Here is an 18,085-nt window from a genome sequence, read left to right on the forward strand (position 1 = left end):
AGTGAAGCACGTACATAATACTCCAGCCTTTCAACTCTGATCTTATTTAGTTCTATTAATACACTGAAATCTCATTTGTGTCATGAAGAAAGTCTTTAATCAAACAGAATTCAAATATCAGAAACATTTCATATATGGAGTTAAACATGAATCCTTGTTTCAACAATATATTTATTGTTGTCATAAACAGACAAGAAGACAACAACAAACTGCTCCTCCCATTCAACACATGTCAGTCCATATCCCAGCAAACTAAATCATCTCGAGACACATATCAAATAGCAACATGAATCACTTGTAATGATTAAAAACTAGATAAAATTTTAAATCTAGTTTGGGGAGTCATTCAATGAGAAACAGTGAAATGATTTTCCATGTGAAAAGGTGGACAGCAGAAACAGAAAGAAACAGTGAGAACTAAAAGAGAAACAAAGAGCTTTGGAACAACGAGGCAGCAGGAGGACAGCTGCAGTTTAACAGCTTCAATTCACTGACAGGAAACAACACTAGAAATATCATCATCCTCAACTCATCTGCTCCACTGACACTGACACCTTCAATGGCAACACCTTCACTTCATCAACAGTGCGAATGCATGGAAACATCCTGTAAGTGAAAGTGTGTGTGAAGGTGTGTATGTGTGTGTTAGTATCAGGATCAGAGAACGACAGCTTTCCTCTGTTCCAGTCCAGATTCACTCTGATCCTCTGGAACTTCTTCTGTACTGAGAGATCAGTGAGACGAGCTAATGGTGATGATGCTGAGTATGTATCTTGATAGAACAATACTCTCCATAATCCTGACTCTATGTGTCCCTTCCTCTGCACAGACTCTGCTAACACCCCCAGTGCCCACCATGTACTGTCTCCAACCTCAACATCCCAGCTGTGAGTCCCTGAATTAAAGCCCTCAGAGCCCAGGACGGAGTAGACGTGATCAAACCTCTCTGGATTATCAGGAAGCTGCTGCCTCTCTCCTCCTCCTCTCACACTGGTCAGATCTTCAGACAGGATGAGTTTTGGATGAGCAGTGTTTGGGTCCAGGATGAGAGGAGTGTAGGAGACCATGTCCTTCATGTTGTTCCAGATGTTGAAGGTCAGGTTGCCCAGGTGTTTGGCCTGGTCTATCAGAGCTCCTGAGGGCAGCCGTGGATCATCCAGCAGGGGGCAGCGCTGGACTCTTTCCACTGCAGCCTTGTAGTTGTGCAGGAATGAGATGTCTTCAGCTCTCAGCTCCTCTTCTGTGGCTCTGACTGTGTCTGAAAGAGCTGCTATCTCTCTGCTCAGAGCCTCCATCTTCTCCTTCATTATCCCACTTTTCTGCTTCTCTTCCTCCCTCAGTGCAGCAAGCCTGGCCTCCTCTTCCTCTGCTAGAAACTGGTGAAGCTTCTTAAACTGCTCCTTAATCTGCCTCTCTGTGTGTCGGGCCTGGACCTTAATGTGTTCTGCTGTTTGATCAAACTTCACTAGAACTTCTTCACAAACCTTTAACTTATTCTTTAAGGGTTCTAGAGTTTCCTGAAGTTTCTTCTTGTGTTGTTGTGCAGCTTCATCGATGGGTCTGAATCTGTGATTGGTGTGTTTTTCTGAGTCTCTGCAGATGTGACACACTGGCTGCTGATGGTCCAGACAGAACAGTTTGAGTTTCTCAGAGTGCAGACTAGGGATGGGTATCGTTTAGGTTTTATCCGATACCGGTGCCAAACCGGTACTTTTGAAACGGTGCCGGTGCTTAAACGGTGCTCAAACCGGTGCTTAAAGAATGGAGAACACAAAATTGGTCCAAAAACCTCTCATGTTTAGCTGTTTTTTTTGTAAAAAAAAAACAAAACAATGTAAGCCTTTTCTGCAGCTGCAGCTGTAGGGCATATATGGTATCACTCTTGGCTGGAAGCAGTGCTTAAACAATGGAAAAAACACAAACTTTGTCCAAAAACCTCTCATGTTTAACTGTTTTCCACTTTTTCTTTGGTCATTTTAGCCTTTTTGGCCAGGGTGAAGGGAGTATCTGCCACCAAACAAGAAGACAGCCGCATGTAACTACGACGGTGTTTGCTAGGTCACCTTACATGCATTAATGTAATAATGTGGTTAGCCTACTCAATGTAAATTACACACGAACAACATTAAGCTACTCACTCAGAGAAGAACGGCTGCTGCTGCCATCATCATTTCTGCTACACTGGCAGGGCTAGGGGCCAGGACTCTACTCTTCGGGTTTTTGGGGGGTTGTTGCTAACTCCGGGTCCGATAACAGGCACCACACCCGCAGTAGATGTGCTCGGTGTGAGGTCTCGCAGCAAGCTAAACACGGCGCATTTCTCGGCTTTAAAAAAAACCGCTATGCGTCGCCAGGTGTTTCATCGGATTCGAGGTGTTACCTCCTTTGACAGTATCACAGTATCAGCTTAAAGCACTTGTTGCAGGCTGCTGAGTTTGCATGCTTTGCTGCGAAGTACAGCCAGACTTTTGACCGCTTCGCCTTTTTTAATCTGTAGCTCTGCTCTAAAAGAACGTACGTACCTGATCCCGCCTACTTTCCTCGGAAACGTAAAATGATTGGCTAGAATTGGCTCAAGGAAAAAAAAAAGCACCGAAATAAAGCACCGAAATGTGCGCTGCTTTTCGGTCTGGTTACTACCGTTTATGTCAGAACCGGTGCCATCATGGCACCGGACACCGGTACCCATCCCTAGTGCAGACTGCAGAGAGCCTCTGAAACTCTCTGATCTCTCTCCTGTAAGAACGACTCACACAAGTTCTTTAAAGCCAGGTTTGAAGGTGGTTCTTCCCTTGAAGATCTTCTCTTACAAAGTGGACACTCGTGTGTTGGTCTCTCTCTCCACCATCTCTTCAGACAGTCTTTACAGAAGCTGTGGCTACATGATAGAATAACAGGATCTCTGAAGACCTGCTGACAGACCGGACAGCAGAGATCCTCCTCTGATCTGGAAGCCATTGAGTCTGTGAGTGAAGCTGAAAACAGCAGACAGGAAGTACAGTCAGTCCTGGCTCCCCTCCCTCCTCTACGACCCTCACTGAAACTTCCTTTGAGTTGTGTTTTTGCTCAAACTCACATTCAGGGTGTGGAGCGTCAGCAGCTTGAAGCAGCAGTGTTGGAGTTTTCCACTTTTCTCTCCTGTAGCTGGACCCACTCAGAGGAAGCTGCTAGTTTGGTCTGAACTCAGTCTGATCGTCTATATCTCTCTTTACTGAGGAAGAACTTCCTGTTTCCTGGTTTGTCACAGTTGAGTGACGTGAGGGGAGGAGAAGAAAGTTGCTGTTTCACTTTTAACTACGATGTTTCTTAGTAGCTCAAAAACTATAAAACAGGTTTTGCGTCATTTCACCTCACCTCCACAACATGAAACCTGTTGTGAAGTTTATAAAAATAAAGTGTCACTCGGTGGTGCAGCTGTTTGTCAGCTTCTATTTTAGACTTTGTTCTGGTTATTGTTCAGGTTCCCAGCAGTGGGAGTGTAATGCAGTCACACACACACAGGTGGTGTTAAGGTGGATTCACTTTGTTACAGACAGTGGTGTTATTTCTTGTAACTAAGGATGTGTTTCACTCCAAAGTTCAGACATTAACCTGCCAGAAGTTGTAAAAGTTACTGATAAATCAATAAGAATATAAGAAATAAGTTTAAAGAGTGCAGTAAAATGCACAATGTTTTAGTGTGAGTTGGTTCATCTGATCTGGTTGTGTAAAAGTCACTGCATGAGACTGAGTTTTACTTCTGAGTTACTGACACTCGTCTCTGACTCAGAGAAACGATTTCTCCCCTGTGATGTTCACACAGTGGTGAGTTACATGTGTGTGGAATTTTTCCTGTTTTATAGAATTTCATTTTTGCTTTTCTCTTACTTTCTTTTTTCTGTTATTTACTAAAAAATCTTTCAAAGAAATAACGAATTCTCCACATGTGTTTGAAGGTTGCATGCAAACATCATGTGATCTAAAAGTCAAATATCTGCTGATGGAGCAAAACAAGGCCAGATGTTCAGCAGCTGTATTGCTGCATGACATCAGCCCACAGCAGCAGAGACTGTGGAGCCAACATGTGAGAAACAAAGCAACACGCTGAACATCTGAACCACAGCAGGAAGTGCGACTCTTTGTAGACCTGTGAACAGGAAACACACAGCAGGTCCTGATCAGTAACATGGTCCAAATACAAACATTTGTTTATCAGCATCTGTATATATGAGCACACAGAGAGCTCAGCTGGACACACACTTCAGTCCTCCATCAAACAAAATACACCTACACACTGTTTCCACAAGCTGCAGCACAGTCCCGTCTTTACAGTCAGGGAGGGCTTTTAATTTGAAAGGCACCATGCAGGAAGTTTAAGAGGAACAGAAGAAGAACCAAAGGATGGTCTGTGATGTTAAGGTTAGGGTGATCAGCATCAGCTGGAAATAGATTGTTGGAATAGTGATGATGATCTCCGCTATCACTGTCAATTGTCAGTAAACACTTCATTTGGCTGCTGAATCTTCACGTGACATATTACAAAGTCTGTATTATTAAGTCTGTAATTAGGCGCCATTCTTCTTATTTTACGGCGCTGTTGTTTAATCGGGGGACGCTGTCTGTTGAGGAGAAAAGCATGAATTTGTTTGTAGACGGATTATCCATAGTTTAAATGTCCCGGTAGTCGAAAAGGAGGCAGAGCTGTTGAGAAATGCTAGGAGCTAACTGGGCGCTAACCGTATCATTCAAATATATTGAATGTCGCAATGCTGGTAAAGAGAGTAAGATTTGCGCATGCGGGGTACGGATCGGGTTTCCGGTACGGATCGGGTACCCCGCATGCGCGAAAGGCGTCTACTTCCGGTCGAAGTATTTTACGATAGTTACAGGTCAGAGTATCTGTCAAGATGTTAAGAATAATAATTATCTCTTAAAATGTTTCTAATAATGAAACATTTCAAGATAATGTAGACAAAAACGAAAAATAAAAAGATAGTTACGGATCAGGACTCCCCGATCCTTACTGCACATGTGCAAAGTCGGACCGTACAGATCGGGTCTACCCGATCCATACCGCGCATGTGCAGGGCTTTTCTTCTTCTTCTGTTCGTTTAATGGCAGTTTACTCCCCAGTGTACGAGGAGGATACTGCCACCTGCTGACCGAGCGAATGAACCGTATTGTAAACTGAATTAGCGTCATTACAAATGTGTGTTTTTTTTTATTTAGTGATAGTCGATTATGCTTGTCTGTATGGAGAAGATTGATTGGAATAGTGATGCTGATGTCCGCTATCGCTGTCAATTGTCAGTAAACACTTCATCTGGCTGATGAATCTTCACATGACATATTACAAAGTCTGTATTATTAACTCTGTAATTAGGCGCCATTCTTCTTATTTTACGGCACTGTAGTTCAGTCAGGGAACGCTCTCTGTTGAGGAGAAAAGCATGAATTTGTTTGTATATACGGATTATCCACTGTTTAAATGTCCCGGGCAGTTGAAAATGAGGCAGAGCTGTTGAGAAATGCTAGGAGCTAACTGGGCGCTAACCGCATCATTCAAATATATTGAATGTCGCAATGTTGGCAAAGAGAGTAGTGACGTAAGATTTGCGCATGCGGGGTACCGATCGGGTTTCCGGTACGGATCGGGTAGCGACATCCGGTGCACGCTTCATGGTCCCATATATCCCACAATTCATAGCGTGGCGGTGGGTGTGGATAATTTTGCCACAAAATACGGCAGAAGGGTGCGGCCGAAGAGTGAACTGTCAAAAGTAAGTACTGAATATGATGTCACTTATTTATGTGCGAATGTTTAGTACTGAAGAACATTAAAACATTACTGTTGGCCACATGTCAGTAAAGTTATGTGACATTAGTGATGTTTGTACTAACTTGGTTTTAAAGCTTTTAAAACTTTAAAATATACGCCGTTCAATAGTCGACCTTAATCTTACAGAGAATGTGATGATTTGATGGATAATTAAAGTCAGTCATATATCCACAAACACAACAAGCTGAAAGTCAGTGATGCTGCTCGGTTTGCAGTCCTGAATATGACGGCACAAGCAGGATTCACTGCACTGTTAATGTTAGCTATGTTATATTGCTGCCTCTGTTCGGTGGTGTCGAGCCAAACGGACTTTAACGTGTGTTTGAACGAGCTGACGGTTCACTCGTTAAGCTGAAAGAAAGATGCTTTAATCAAAGGAGTCACACATGTGTCCACTGGACCATCTGGAACTCTTCTTGTTTAGCACTCGTAATAACACAAACACTAAATCCTCCTTCTCTTGTGCTGTTTTGTAGCAGTGTATACACCTGAGACTGTCACCTGTCTGTCTGTCCTGCACTCTCTCTCTGTTTCTTTCTCTCTGATTGTGGAATAAAAGTATGAACATGTATTTATAAGTTACACTTGTGTTTGAATCCTGCAGCTTATCACACATTTGATTTCCATGTGTGACGACTGCAAGTGTCCAGAGTGAGGACAGACTGAGGGACCCACTGCTGCACATCATCTGTGAGGCTTTGCACCCCTGATGATCCACCAGGACAAACTCAGCAGTGTGCGAGGAAGAGGAGGAGGAAGAGCCAGCAGCAGCTGACAGATGGAGAGAATAGACAGACTGTTCCCTGTTTGTGAAGGACTGCTAGGAAAGTTTAAAATTACTAATTATCTGTCCTGAATCAGTCTTATTAGTGTTAAAAACTCCCAGTTGTTTTGATCTTTGGGCTGAAGGAAGGACAATACTCGGTGTATAAATGCTCAATCAACAATACTTTATTTCCATATAATTCAACACTTAAGAGCATAAGGACCATCATGATGGGGAGACCTGCCTGCAGAGGGTCACAGCAAGTCTCAAAACGGTGACGGGTTACTCAGCTTCTTATAGCCTCTAGTGGCCCCCACCTAGTCGTAAAAGGCTAAACATTCACATGTTTTTCTAATTCTTAGCAAGGCTGACTCCTGACCTTGGCTCCCTGTCTTCATGCTCTCGGGAAGGTGGGGGTATGGAATGTAGTCTGTCTCTCCTAAACTAGACACAAGGTCTCCTGCACACAACATTTCTCTTTATGATTCAGCAGTAAAACATGTCAAGAAAACAGTGTAACACATTCACAGCAGATCAAGGGTATAGAGTGGTGCACACTTATCTAATGAACTACAAAATGATTATATTCTTCTAACCCAAAAGTATGATGGGAACTTGACTACTCACACAGCACACAGTCTAAACTAAAAGATAATATATGTCCTACAGCTGTTAACATAATTCAGCTACCTTGACTACATGCATAAAGTAACATATGTTTCTACTAATAATCTCACATTAGGTAATGTTCAGATAATTTTATCATTCCAGTGTTTTCAGTGTGGGAGAAAGTACTCAGGGCCTTCAAGTTACACACTATGAAAGGCAGCAACAAGTTTAATATTCAGAAACCTAAAGTATGTATCAGCAGCAGAATGGAGCTAAAAATAAATGTTTGTTTCAGTTCTATGAAGCTTTGAGTATTTTGGAGTAGTAGCACTGCTGTGTTTGTTGCATCATATTGCTGTAATTGTTTATATGCTTTATAAATTCTGAGGTAACTTGATCTATAGTGTTACATCATATTCTATAAGGATGTTATGTGTTTGTAGACTTTCTGCCCAGTTTGACCCATTTAGCAGAAGTCAGCCTGTTTAAGGCTGATCTGGAATCTGGAAACATAAATATGGACACGTGTATTCAAAAATATTGGTGTGTGTACACACACATTTATATCTACATTATATATATACATATATCTATATATCTATATCTATATATATCTATATATATATATATATATATATATTATAAATATAATTGAGAGAGCCAAAGGTAAAGGTAAAATTATCTGGCAACACTTAAATAAATTACTTGGCTGTCATTCAAACAAAAGTAAAAATACAATTGAACTTTATGTAAATAACTCTATTGTTAGAGAGCCTCTATCTATTGCCAGTAACTTAAACACTTTCTTTATTTCATCTGTTAAGGAGATCAGTCAGAGCTTTGACTCAGTCGTATGCTCTGACAATGTGAATGATGTTGGTCAAAATTTGTTCACCATCACTCATATTTCAGACACTGAAGTTGCTAAACTTATTACAGGTTTAAAACAATTAAAAGCACTTGATGTATATGGTATTAACACAAATTTCCTAAAGGAACATATGGATTTGCTTGTACGTCCAACAACTCATGTTTTGAATATGTCTTTCGAACACTCCATTGTTCCAACAGATTGGAAAATTGCTGCAGTTACACCAATTTTCAAAGCAGGTGTGAAGACTGACATGTCTAATTATCGCCCCATAAGCATACTCCCGGTCGTATCTAAAATAGCTGAGAAGTGGGTGGTTAAACTCCTCACTGCTCACCTAGAAAACACCCAACCCTCATTACATCCATTGCAGTTTGGGTTTCGGGCACATCACTCCACAGATACTGCCCTGTGTATGTTAGTGGAGAACTTGAAGAACTTGCTGGACAAGAATCCCTGTGTTGGAGCTGTATTTTTAGATCTGAAGAAGGCTTTCGACTCTGTAAACCATCAGATATTGTTGTCCAGATTGACTCAGTTTAATATCTCCAGTCAGGCTCTTCAGTGGTTTGCCTCATATCTCTCACACAGGAAACAGTGTGTAGTGTTGGGTGGGGTTAAATCTCCATATTTAGACTGTGATACAGGGGTTCCTCAAGGATCTGTTCTTGGGCCCTTATTGTTCTCTCTTTTTATCAATAACTTACCTGAAGTCTGTCCAAATATATTTGCTCAAATGTATGCGGATGATGCAGTTATATATACGCAAGCAAATAGTGTCCAGCAGGTGGCAAAAGATCTTACAGCTGCTTTAGCATTAATGCATAGCTGGCTGGAGGACTCATGCCTAATGTTTAACACCTCAAAAACTGTCTGTATGTATTTTTCAAAACGCTCCTTAAACTTGAAGCAGTCAAACAAATTCCTGGCTGGAGTAGAGCTTGATCTAGCTCCAGAATTTAAATATCTTGAGGTCATTCTAGACCCAACATTATCCTTCAAGAGTCACATAAATAAAGTTTTCCAGGTACTTAAATTTAATAATCGAAATTTTAACCATATACGTAATAATTTAAATATGAAAGTTGCAAAAACTTATTTTTACTCAATGATCATCTCTCATATAGATTATTGTCTGACGTCCTGGTCACTTGCTTGTCCAACAACACTGAAAAAACTATTGAAAACATTTATAAAAGAAGTTTAAAACTACTTGACAAAAAACCCACCACCACTGTCATGTGTTAAAAAAACATAAATTACTGAACTTCAATAACTTAGTGAAACTTAAAAGAGTGTGTTTAATATATAAAGTCTTACACTCCCTTGCTCCACCACCACTAAAGGAGTTCATTAGGCATAAAGAAAGCTCAGACAGGACCACTCGAGCTACAATCCGAGGAGACGTGTTTATACCCCACAGACGGACAGCATTTGGGCAGAACGTCCTCTCTGTCAAGGGTGGCATCTGTGGAACAGTCTTCCTCAACCCATTAGAGAATGCTCTATATTCAATTTGTTTAAGGCAAAGCTTAAAAACTGGTTATGGACAAATCAAGTGTGTGATCATGTATAAGTTGTATAGTTTTAATGTTTTATTTGGGAACAGAATGGTGTGTATGTGTAAGTTTGGTGATGGAGTTTTTATTATGAATGATTGATGAATTATTATGTGTATTTTTTTATGTTTAAGGACAACAGATGGAAATTAGCCCTTGGCTATAATCTGGTATGTTTACATTCATGTAATTTTTTTACATTTATGTTCATTAACATGCACTGTCCTAAATAAATAAATTAAATTAAATTAAAGTTAACTCTGGTCTAACACACTTGGATTTAGAAGAAGAATGTTTCTGTACAAGGGCTGAAAATGATTTAAAAAGCAGCCAAAGAACAACTTTGACACACTGTCAAAGGAGTTTGCAAAGAAAAGCGTCTGGACTTTTCAGACGTTTCACCTCTCATCCGAGAAGCTTCTTCAGTTCTAGGGTCAAATGGCCGAGAGTCCCAGATTTAAACCCAGTGGGAGTATCCCCCCAAAGAGGGACAAAGGACCCCCTGGTGATCCTCTAATCACATGAGCCAAGGTGTCAAGCAGTTCTTGAGTTCTTGCACCTCTCGTGGGGAACACCCCACACCACATCAAGAACTCCACCAACTTCACTGACAAGGTCCAGAAACTTACCCTGGACCCAGATGAAACCATGGTGTCCTTTGATGTAGTCTCTCTCTTCACTTGCATACCCACCACGGAAGCAGTGGAGACTGTCAGAAAATGACTACAAGAAGACAGCTCCTTGGAAGACAGGACCAACTTCACACCCGATCAGATCTGCACACTGTTAGACCTCTGCCTTACCACAACATACTTCAAATACAACGAAGGCTTCTACAGACAAAAACATGGCTGTGCCATGGGCTCCCCTGTGTCACCTATTGTAGCCAACCTTTACATGGAGGAAGTGGAAAGAAAGGCTCTTGGCTCTTTCAAAGGAAGAGTACTCAGCCACTGGTACAGATATGTAGACGACACCTGGGTCAAAATCAAGACACAAGAAGTGGAATCCTTCACTACGCACATTAACGCTGTGGATAAAAACATCAACTTCACCAGGGAAGACACAAAGGATAACTGTTTGCCTTTCCTGGACTGCTCCGTGCACATTGAAGAGAATGGCAACCTCAACATTGAAGTTTACCGGAAGCCCACACACACGGACCAGTACCTCCTCTTTGACTCCCATCACCCTCTGGAACACAAACTTGGAGTAATTAGGACCCTACACCACCGAGCAGAACATGTTCCCTCTAAGCCTGAGGGAAAAAAGAAGGAACACACACATGTAAAGGAAGCACTGAAAACATGTGGTTATCCTAACTGGGCGTTCATAAAGTCAGCAAAGAGGCACAGAAAAGAAGATCAGACACCAGCGAGGGAGGATAAGAAAGACAGACGCAACAACATTGTCATCCCCTATGTAGCCGGTGTATCAGAGAAACTCAGGAGAGTTTTCTCCAAGCACGACATCCCAGTGTACTTCAGACCCAGCAACACACTCAGACACAAACTGGTTCACCCGAAAGACAAAACTCCAAAACACAGACTTAACAATGTGGTGTATGCTGTACAGTGCAGCGAGGAATGCCCAGACCTCTACATTGGAGAGACCAAACAGCCACTTCACAAGCGCACAACATAGAAGAGCCACCTCCACGGGACAAGACTCAGCAGTTCATCTGCATCTAAAGGATAAAGGGACACTCTTTCGAGGATGCCAACGTTCACATTTTGGACAGAGAGGACAGATGGTTTGAAAGAGGAGTGAAAGAGGCCATCTATGTCCACTGTGAGCGACCATCTTTGAACAGAGGCGGTGGTTTACGACACCAACTGTCTGCCATCTATAATCCAGTTTTGAGTTCCCTCCCCAGACGCCTTAATGCCCACTCACATCCTGGGCCATCTGACCTCAGGAAATCACATGATAGGGTGGGGCCAGGTTTCACAATGGGCTCACCCGAAACCCTGGCTGATTAGGTCCCACACCCGCTTTCACACCTTGGCTCATGTGATTAGAGGATCACCAGGGGGTCCTTTGTCCCTCTTTGGGGGGATACTCCCACTGGGTTTAAATTGGGACTCTCGGCCATTTGACCTTAGAACTGAAGAAGCTTCTCGGATGAGAGGTGAAACGTCTTCAAGCAACTTAAAGAAGTCCAGACGCTTTTCTTTGCAAACTCCTTTGACTACGATGACCTGGATGACTGAGAACCTTCACAGACAACTTTGACACACCTTCATAAAGCCTGCAGAGCAGGAGGAGGACTCTCAGCAGCTTCCAGCTCATATTCAGACATTTGACTTCTCACTGAAAGCAGCAAGTTTGAGTGTTTGTACCTTCATTAGAAGAGATAACATGGCCATAGTAATTAGAGTTGATGGAGCAATGCTGTCCTTGTAATCAATGTTCCCTCTAATTTTTCATGTGTCTGAGCGAACACACAAACTCCCTGAGCGATCCCTTGGACCACTGTGAGCGACATCAGATGTGTGCACTGTGGTCACGCCAGCATCTAATCCATCCAAGTTACATGATTTATTAAGATAATCAAATTACAGCATTTACATTTATGTTAGACTACTTTTAAACTGCTTTAGCCCACTTACAGTGAAAATGTAAAAAAAAATCTGAGTATGAGTCTGTGGTCTGGGAGAGACTCCTGTAACTCTCTGTCTGCAAAATACAGTAAATAATAATCAATTCTGGGCAATTAATTATATAGTTACTTCTTCAAAAAAGTAACTCAGTTTGGCAAACAACAAAGTTTTTTGCAGCTATTTTGTTAAATGCAGCCAATGCATTTTTAAATAAACATTTCAAACTATTTACAGAACAATCAGCTGTTCTGCATCAAATCTGATGCCACACAAATTATTTGTGCCACTCCAAAAATTAATTTCTGTCCACTATGAGATAAAGGAGAACAACAGCCTGATACCTGCAGGCCTGACAGCAGGAGATGTATCACTGCTGTAACACCTGTAACACTCAGCAGCCGCCTCATTGTTCTGACACACACAACAAAACTACACTACACACTAACTACACAAGATTTGCACTAAACGTCTCAAATCTCTCACATCTCAGAACACCGCCGTCACTCCTAAAACTTCCCCCAGTTTCTTAACAACTAGATGTCACGTTGCCATATCATTTTTTGATTGGTCGATATGGTACTTTTTTTGACGAATAGGAAAGAGAGAGTGGGGTGGGGGGTTTGTTTTTTCTCACAGGCGGAGAGTGCTTTCGAGCGTTTTCCTTATAAAACGCCGTTTTTACCGTTTCTTCCCGCAGTAAATATAAACAACGATAGTATTCAGGAAGAAAACCAAACATTGCAGATATTTTTATCATAACTCTGGTTTTACGTGGCCGATCAACACAATTTAAAAACTGGTATAAAGTCCACACTTTTTCCGTCAGTTGTTCCGTCTGTCCTGCTCACATCTCCAATGGTTGGACACGTTGTCATTAATGTGGCTTCACTGCACATCAGCCACGCCGCTTTGCTAGCTGAAACACCGGTGTCGGCACATAAGGACGCTGTCATAGCCTGTCAACGACGTTGATTAGCTGCGTATATACGAATGTAAATCGCATTATTGGCTGGACTATGGGATAAGGTGGCATCGTTCTAATCACATACAGGAGCAGCCAGTCACTTACTGACTAACACTGCAAAACAGAGTTGTTAAAGTATTCATTTTAATTTCAATTCAGGTTAGATTTTTTTTGTGCGCAACGCAGATTTTCTTTGCGCAGAGAGCGTGCCAGCAGTGCGCAATTGCGCACGTGCGCAGCTTAGAGGGAACATTGCTTGTAATGTAGTTTATGATTTTTATACATCTGTTTGTGGACAAGTCCAGTTTTTCTGTAGAGCCTCTCAAGTTGGTGACAGCAGTCAAAGTTCACATGTAAACCAGAGCAGCAAATCAGGTCCAAATGTGTTGTTCACAGTGAGTGGGATCATCAGTGTGCTGCTATGATCCTGCAGCAGGATGTGTTTGGTCAGAGAATAGATAGATAGATCACTAAGTCATTGTTGAGTTTAGGGCAGGAGTCGGCAACCTGCGGCTCTTTAGTCCTTTTAGTGCGGCTCCGCGTGGTTTGTGAAAGTAAATTATTTTTTTTAAGTAATTAGCTGAAGTGTATTTTATTTATGTTAGTTCTTTTTTAACTTGTAGTTCTAAATTGGAGGATTATTGTGATATTGAAATATAAAAATACAATTATATTCTATTATTTTTTGATGCTGCAGACGCTGTGCGCAGAGGTTCAGGAGCAGAAGTCTCATTGTAAACATATCACGGCAGACCCGGTGATGTTTGCATGAACACGCTTTTCAGCATCTCTATATTGACCACTTTTCACACACGGTTGCTGTACGCATACAGCCGGCTGTAGCTTTCAGCTCACAGCCCGACAACACAACAGCATAGATAGCACAGATGTTAAGGCAGCGAGGTGTGATTGCAGATGCCGCTCAGGTGCGCCTGACTCCCCTGCCAACACGTTCTCACTCCCAACTCGTCAAATGTGTGACGCATGGTCAGGCTCCCTCTGCTTCAGTTATCGACGCGCAGGGTACCCCCCTCGCGTCGAGAATTGACGTGCAGGGTCCTCCTATTGAATACTATACTGATCCCAAATCGTTGTTTATTGACGACAAGAGATTTCCGCGGAAGAGCCTGTTGTTCGTATATTTATACATTTCCGAAATCACATTGTAGTGACGTGTACTGAACACAATATATTATATAATGTAAACAACTACCTGAGAAACATCAGATACATCAGATAAATTAATTATAGGCCATTACTTTTGTATCGTTTATTGCAGGGGCGATTCTAGGATCAGAGCTTTGGGGGTGCTGAGCACCCAGAGAGCTGCCCATCCAGGCAAGGCAAACTTTACTTGTCACGATGAGACTTCTCCCCCATCTCTGTCAGTCCCTGCATCCTTAAATGTCTCCAGTTGTCCCGAGTTCTCTCTGACTGTCTCCTTGGTGCATTTAAACCCCTGTTCCTCCCTGTCCTCCTCGTCTGTTGTCTTCATCTCCGCTATCAGTCATCATAATTTTACCATCTCTGTGCAAGTCTGTAAATTTCTTTATTAAATCATACGACTCTTAAATTCATCAAGTCTCTCTGTGCCTGGGTCCTCGTCACTAAACATGACATCACTGTTTTGTACATTTTAACACTATTTAATCCCCACATCTGTGAAACATTTTGAAAAGTCTGTAACAAAACCATCAAATCTGATAAAGGTTATTTAAATGCTGCCAAAGAAGAATGGATTGGATTTTTTTTTTTTTTTAAACTACATATCCTAACCTTAATTACTGCGGGAGAATAATGAATGATGCTCATAGTGAGTAATAAGTAAACTCAGTGCATTTTTGGACAGAGATTCACTTTTAATGAGTATGTGTAATATAATACAGATACATAAAAAATACACTCCAAAACTAGAAGACTCCTTGAAATGTACAAAATATTATTAAAAAATTTGAAAAATTGAGACACCTTGTGCTATGGTACAATGTATGAAAAGATCTTTACTGCAGATACTACTATGGCTCTGCAGATTTGTTCTTTTCTTATAACCTATGTCGCCTCACCTTGAGGCTGGCAAATCTGTCCATCACATTTTGGTGGTCAAGTCTCTCAAGCATCTTTCTCAACTGACATCACAGCCAGGTGCTGCAGTCTGGTTTGACCCATGGTCCTTCTCAGCCAGCTGACTCAAGACACTAAAAGACCTGTAGTATTTTAACCAAGTATTTTAACCTGATTCATTGTTTCCACCTTAACAGTTCATTCCTCAAATCAAACAAGATATTTGACCCTCAAAAAATGTACCAACAAATAATTTTGCAATAAAATATTTATTTTTCAATTTTTACAGGTGAAATCAAACAAGTGTGTTTAACAGTGAAACCAGAGTGAAAGCTGCTCATATAGAGTCCAACCCAGGCTAAAGTAAGTTGAGTAACATCATCAACGTGTCGGCTCTCTGAACACGGTGCAAGATCGCCATCTGCAGGACAAAACTAGTTTTTCTCGCCCTCAAGGTTAAGATGACGTCATCATACAACAAAACATGCAGATCAGGTGACATGACTGTCTGAGAGGCGGAGTTAAACTGTGGCAGGTAAGCATGTGGAGGAGGAGCAACAACATGACGCTGGAACATCATCATTGCATTACACAGTTTCCTCTCTAACTGCATGCAGCTGTGAACAAGAACAGCTGTGGAACCAGAGTCCTGAGTGTCATCTATGGATGAATGCAGGTCAGTGTGTTGCTGGTGGAGGTGCACATATGTGGATGTGTATGTTTGATCAGTTAAAGTCTTTGTTGTGGAGTCTGACAGCAGTGGGAAGGAGAGACCTGTGAAATCTCTCCGTCCCACACTGTGGGTGCTGCAACCACTGAAGGAGCTGCTCAGTGCTGTCACAGTCTCCTGCATGGGGTGGGAGATGTTGTCCTGCAGGGACGACAGCTTAGCCATTCTCCTGTCACTCACCACCTCCACTGGGTCCAGAGGGCATCCTAGAACATCATCCAGGAAAACAGAAAAAGCAGGGAGTTGCAGGAAACTAAAGACGGATTTGTAGGCTAATAGTTAGGCTAACACCTCTCATCTTTTCTTTCCTCACCAAACCGATAGATCCTCCACTTCTTCTTTTAAGTGTTTTAGCATATTTTCAGTTCCTGCAACTCGTCCATCAGGTTATTGTCTCCCCAGAAACACTTCCCGTGTGCTTTTGGAAATCTGTTTTTTCCTATTTCTGTTGTGTTTTGCGTGCTTTTGCAGCGTTTTTCTTATTGCTGGTGTTTTCTTAAGTTGCACTCCATTTGGCCTCTCAAGGCCACCGTAGTTTCCTCCTTTAACAGTTTGACTGTTCCTGTGATGTTTGGACCTAAATGTTATTCTAATGTCTTATTTCAGGACAAACTCTGGATCACTCGTCTGTTTGAAGACAAATCCACATGATTATAGATTATTGATCAGCTGGAATCAAACTCACTGGCTGAATTTCTTCACAAACAAACTGTGTGTGTTTGATTGTGTCCTGTTTAGTTTGTCCTCAGCCTCCTTTAGTGCTGACAGTCCCTGTAAAACATGCAGTCTATTTATAGCTGAACATGATCCTGTAACTGGGCCCTGCAGTCAGTGCAGGCAGATATCTTAGACCTGATCAGGGGAAACACTGGGGGCTCAGCCCTGGAACCACAGCAGGTGTTTAGTTATTGAGTGTATTTGACAGTAAAGTGAATGTAAATGTGAGACACTGTGTGCTCACAGCTAAAGGCTGCAGTGCAGTGCAATAATCCTTTAATAAACACTCAGAGCTCCATGTTGATGAAGCAGTCATGTGTGAGCTCGTGTGCTGACATATAGACAGAGTGACTTCAGAGCTTCTACTGAGCCATAATGGTTTTTGAATGGCACAACAAACTGTAACTATGAATGTGTACAACATGATTCATGCGTGTAAACTAAGATTTATGATGCGTATTCCATGATGGTATTGTAGTTTTGGGATATTAGACTTAATTCTTAAATTTACAGATTTTTCAATGGACTTTGATGGCAGCATATTTTACTTTTGCAGTGACTGAAGGATAACCCCCTGTTGTACTGTAGAGCCGACAGTCTGCTGCAGGACCCTGAATGCATCATTAGTGTACAGGTTACTCTCAGGCAGGGGCGATTCTAGGATCAGAGCTTTGGGGGTGCTGAGCACCCAGAGAGCTGCCCATCCAGGCAAAGTAAACTTTACTCGTCACGATGAGACGTCTTCCCCATCTCTGTTAGTCCCTGCATCCTTAAATGTCTCCAGTTGTCTCGAGTTCTCTCTGACTGTCTCCTTGGTGCATTTAAACCCCTGTTCCTCCCTGTCCTCATCGTCTGTTGTCTTCATCTCCATTATCAATCATCATATTTGTACCCTCTCTGTGCAAATCTGCAAATTTCTTTATTAAATCATAAGAGTCTTAAATTGATCAAGTCTCTCTCGGCCTGGGTCCTGGTCACAAAACATGACATCACTGTTTTGTACATTTTAACACAATTTAATCCCCACATTTGCGAAAGAAAAGCAAAACACTGTTTTGAAAAGTCTGTAACAAAACCATCAAATCTGATAAAGGTTATTTAAATGCTGCTAAAGAAGAATGGATTAGAATTTTAAAAAATACATTTCCTAACCTTAATTACTGTTGGAGAATAATGAATGATGCTCACAGTCAGTAAAAAGTAAACTGAGTGCATTTTTTGGACAGAGATTCACTTTTAATGTGTATGTATAATATAATACAGATACATAAAAATACACTCCAAAAATAGAAGAGTCATTGAAATGTACAAAATATTATTTAAAAAATTGAGACACCTTGGCCGCCTCTGGTACAATGTATGAAAAGATCTTTACTGCAGATACTAT

At 41.6% G+C, this 18,085-nt stretch overlaps 1 protein-coding gene across 1 annotated transcript; it reads right to left on the reverse strand.

Moving 5' to 3' along the window:
• Positions 1-524: 524 nt before the first annotated feature.
• LOC134624185 (nuclear factor 7, brain-like) lies at positions 525-2,958 on the reverse strand. The gene is made up of 2 exons (XM_063469172.1): positions 2,699-2,958; positions 525-1,659 (listed from the first exon to the last, which is right to left on the reverse strand). Exons 1-2 carry the CDS (start codon positions 2,956-2,958, stop codon positions 525-527), a joined length of 1,395 nt encoding a protein of 464 aa, XP_063325242.1.
• Between the last annotated feature and the right edge of the window lie 15,127 nt (positions 2,959-18,085).

This window comes from Pelmatolapia mariae, linkage group LG3_W (genome assembly GCF_036321145.2).
Source record: "Pelmatolapia mariae isolate MD_Pm_ZW linkage group LG3_W, Pm_UMD_F_2, whole genome shotgun sequence".
NCBI classification, from domain to species: Eukaryota; Metazoa; Chordata; class Actinopteri; order Cichliformes; family Cichlidae; genus Pelmatolapia; species Pelmatolapia mariae.

Bases quoted from the DNA above. Each gene is read 5' to 3' on its own strand.
- LOC134624185 (XM_063469172.1), bottom strand. From the start codon at position 2,958: ATGGCTTCCAGATCAGAGGAGGATCTCTGCTGTCCGGTCTGTCAGCAG. The intron at 1,660-2,698 runs GCACTAGGGATG...ACCCATCCCTAG, and splicing joins TCAGAGGCTCTCTGCAGTCT to TCTGCACTCTGAGAAACTCA.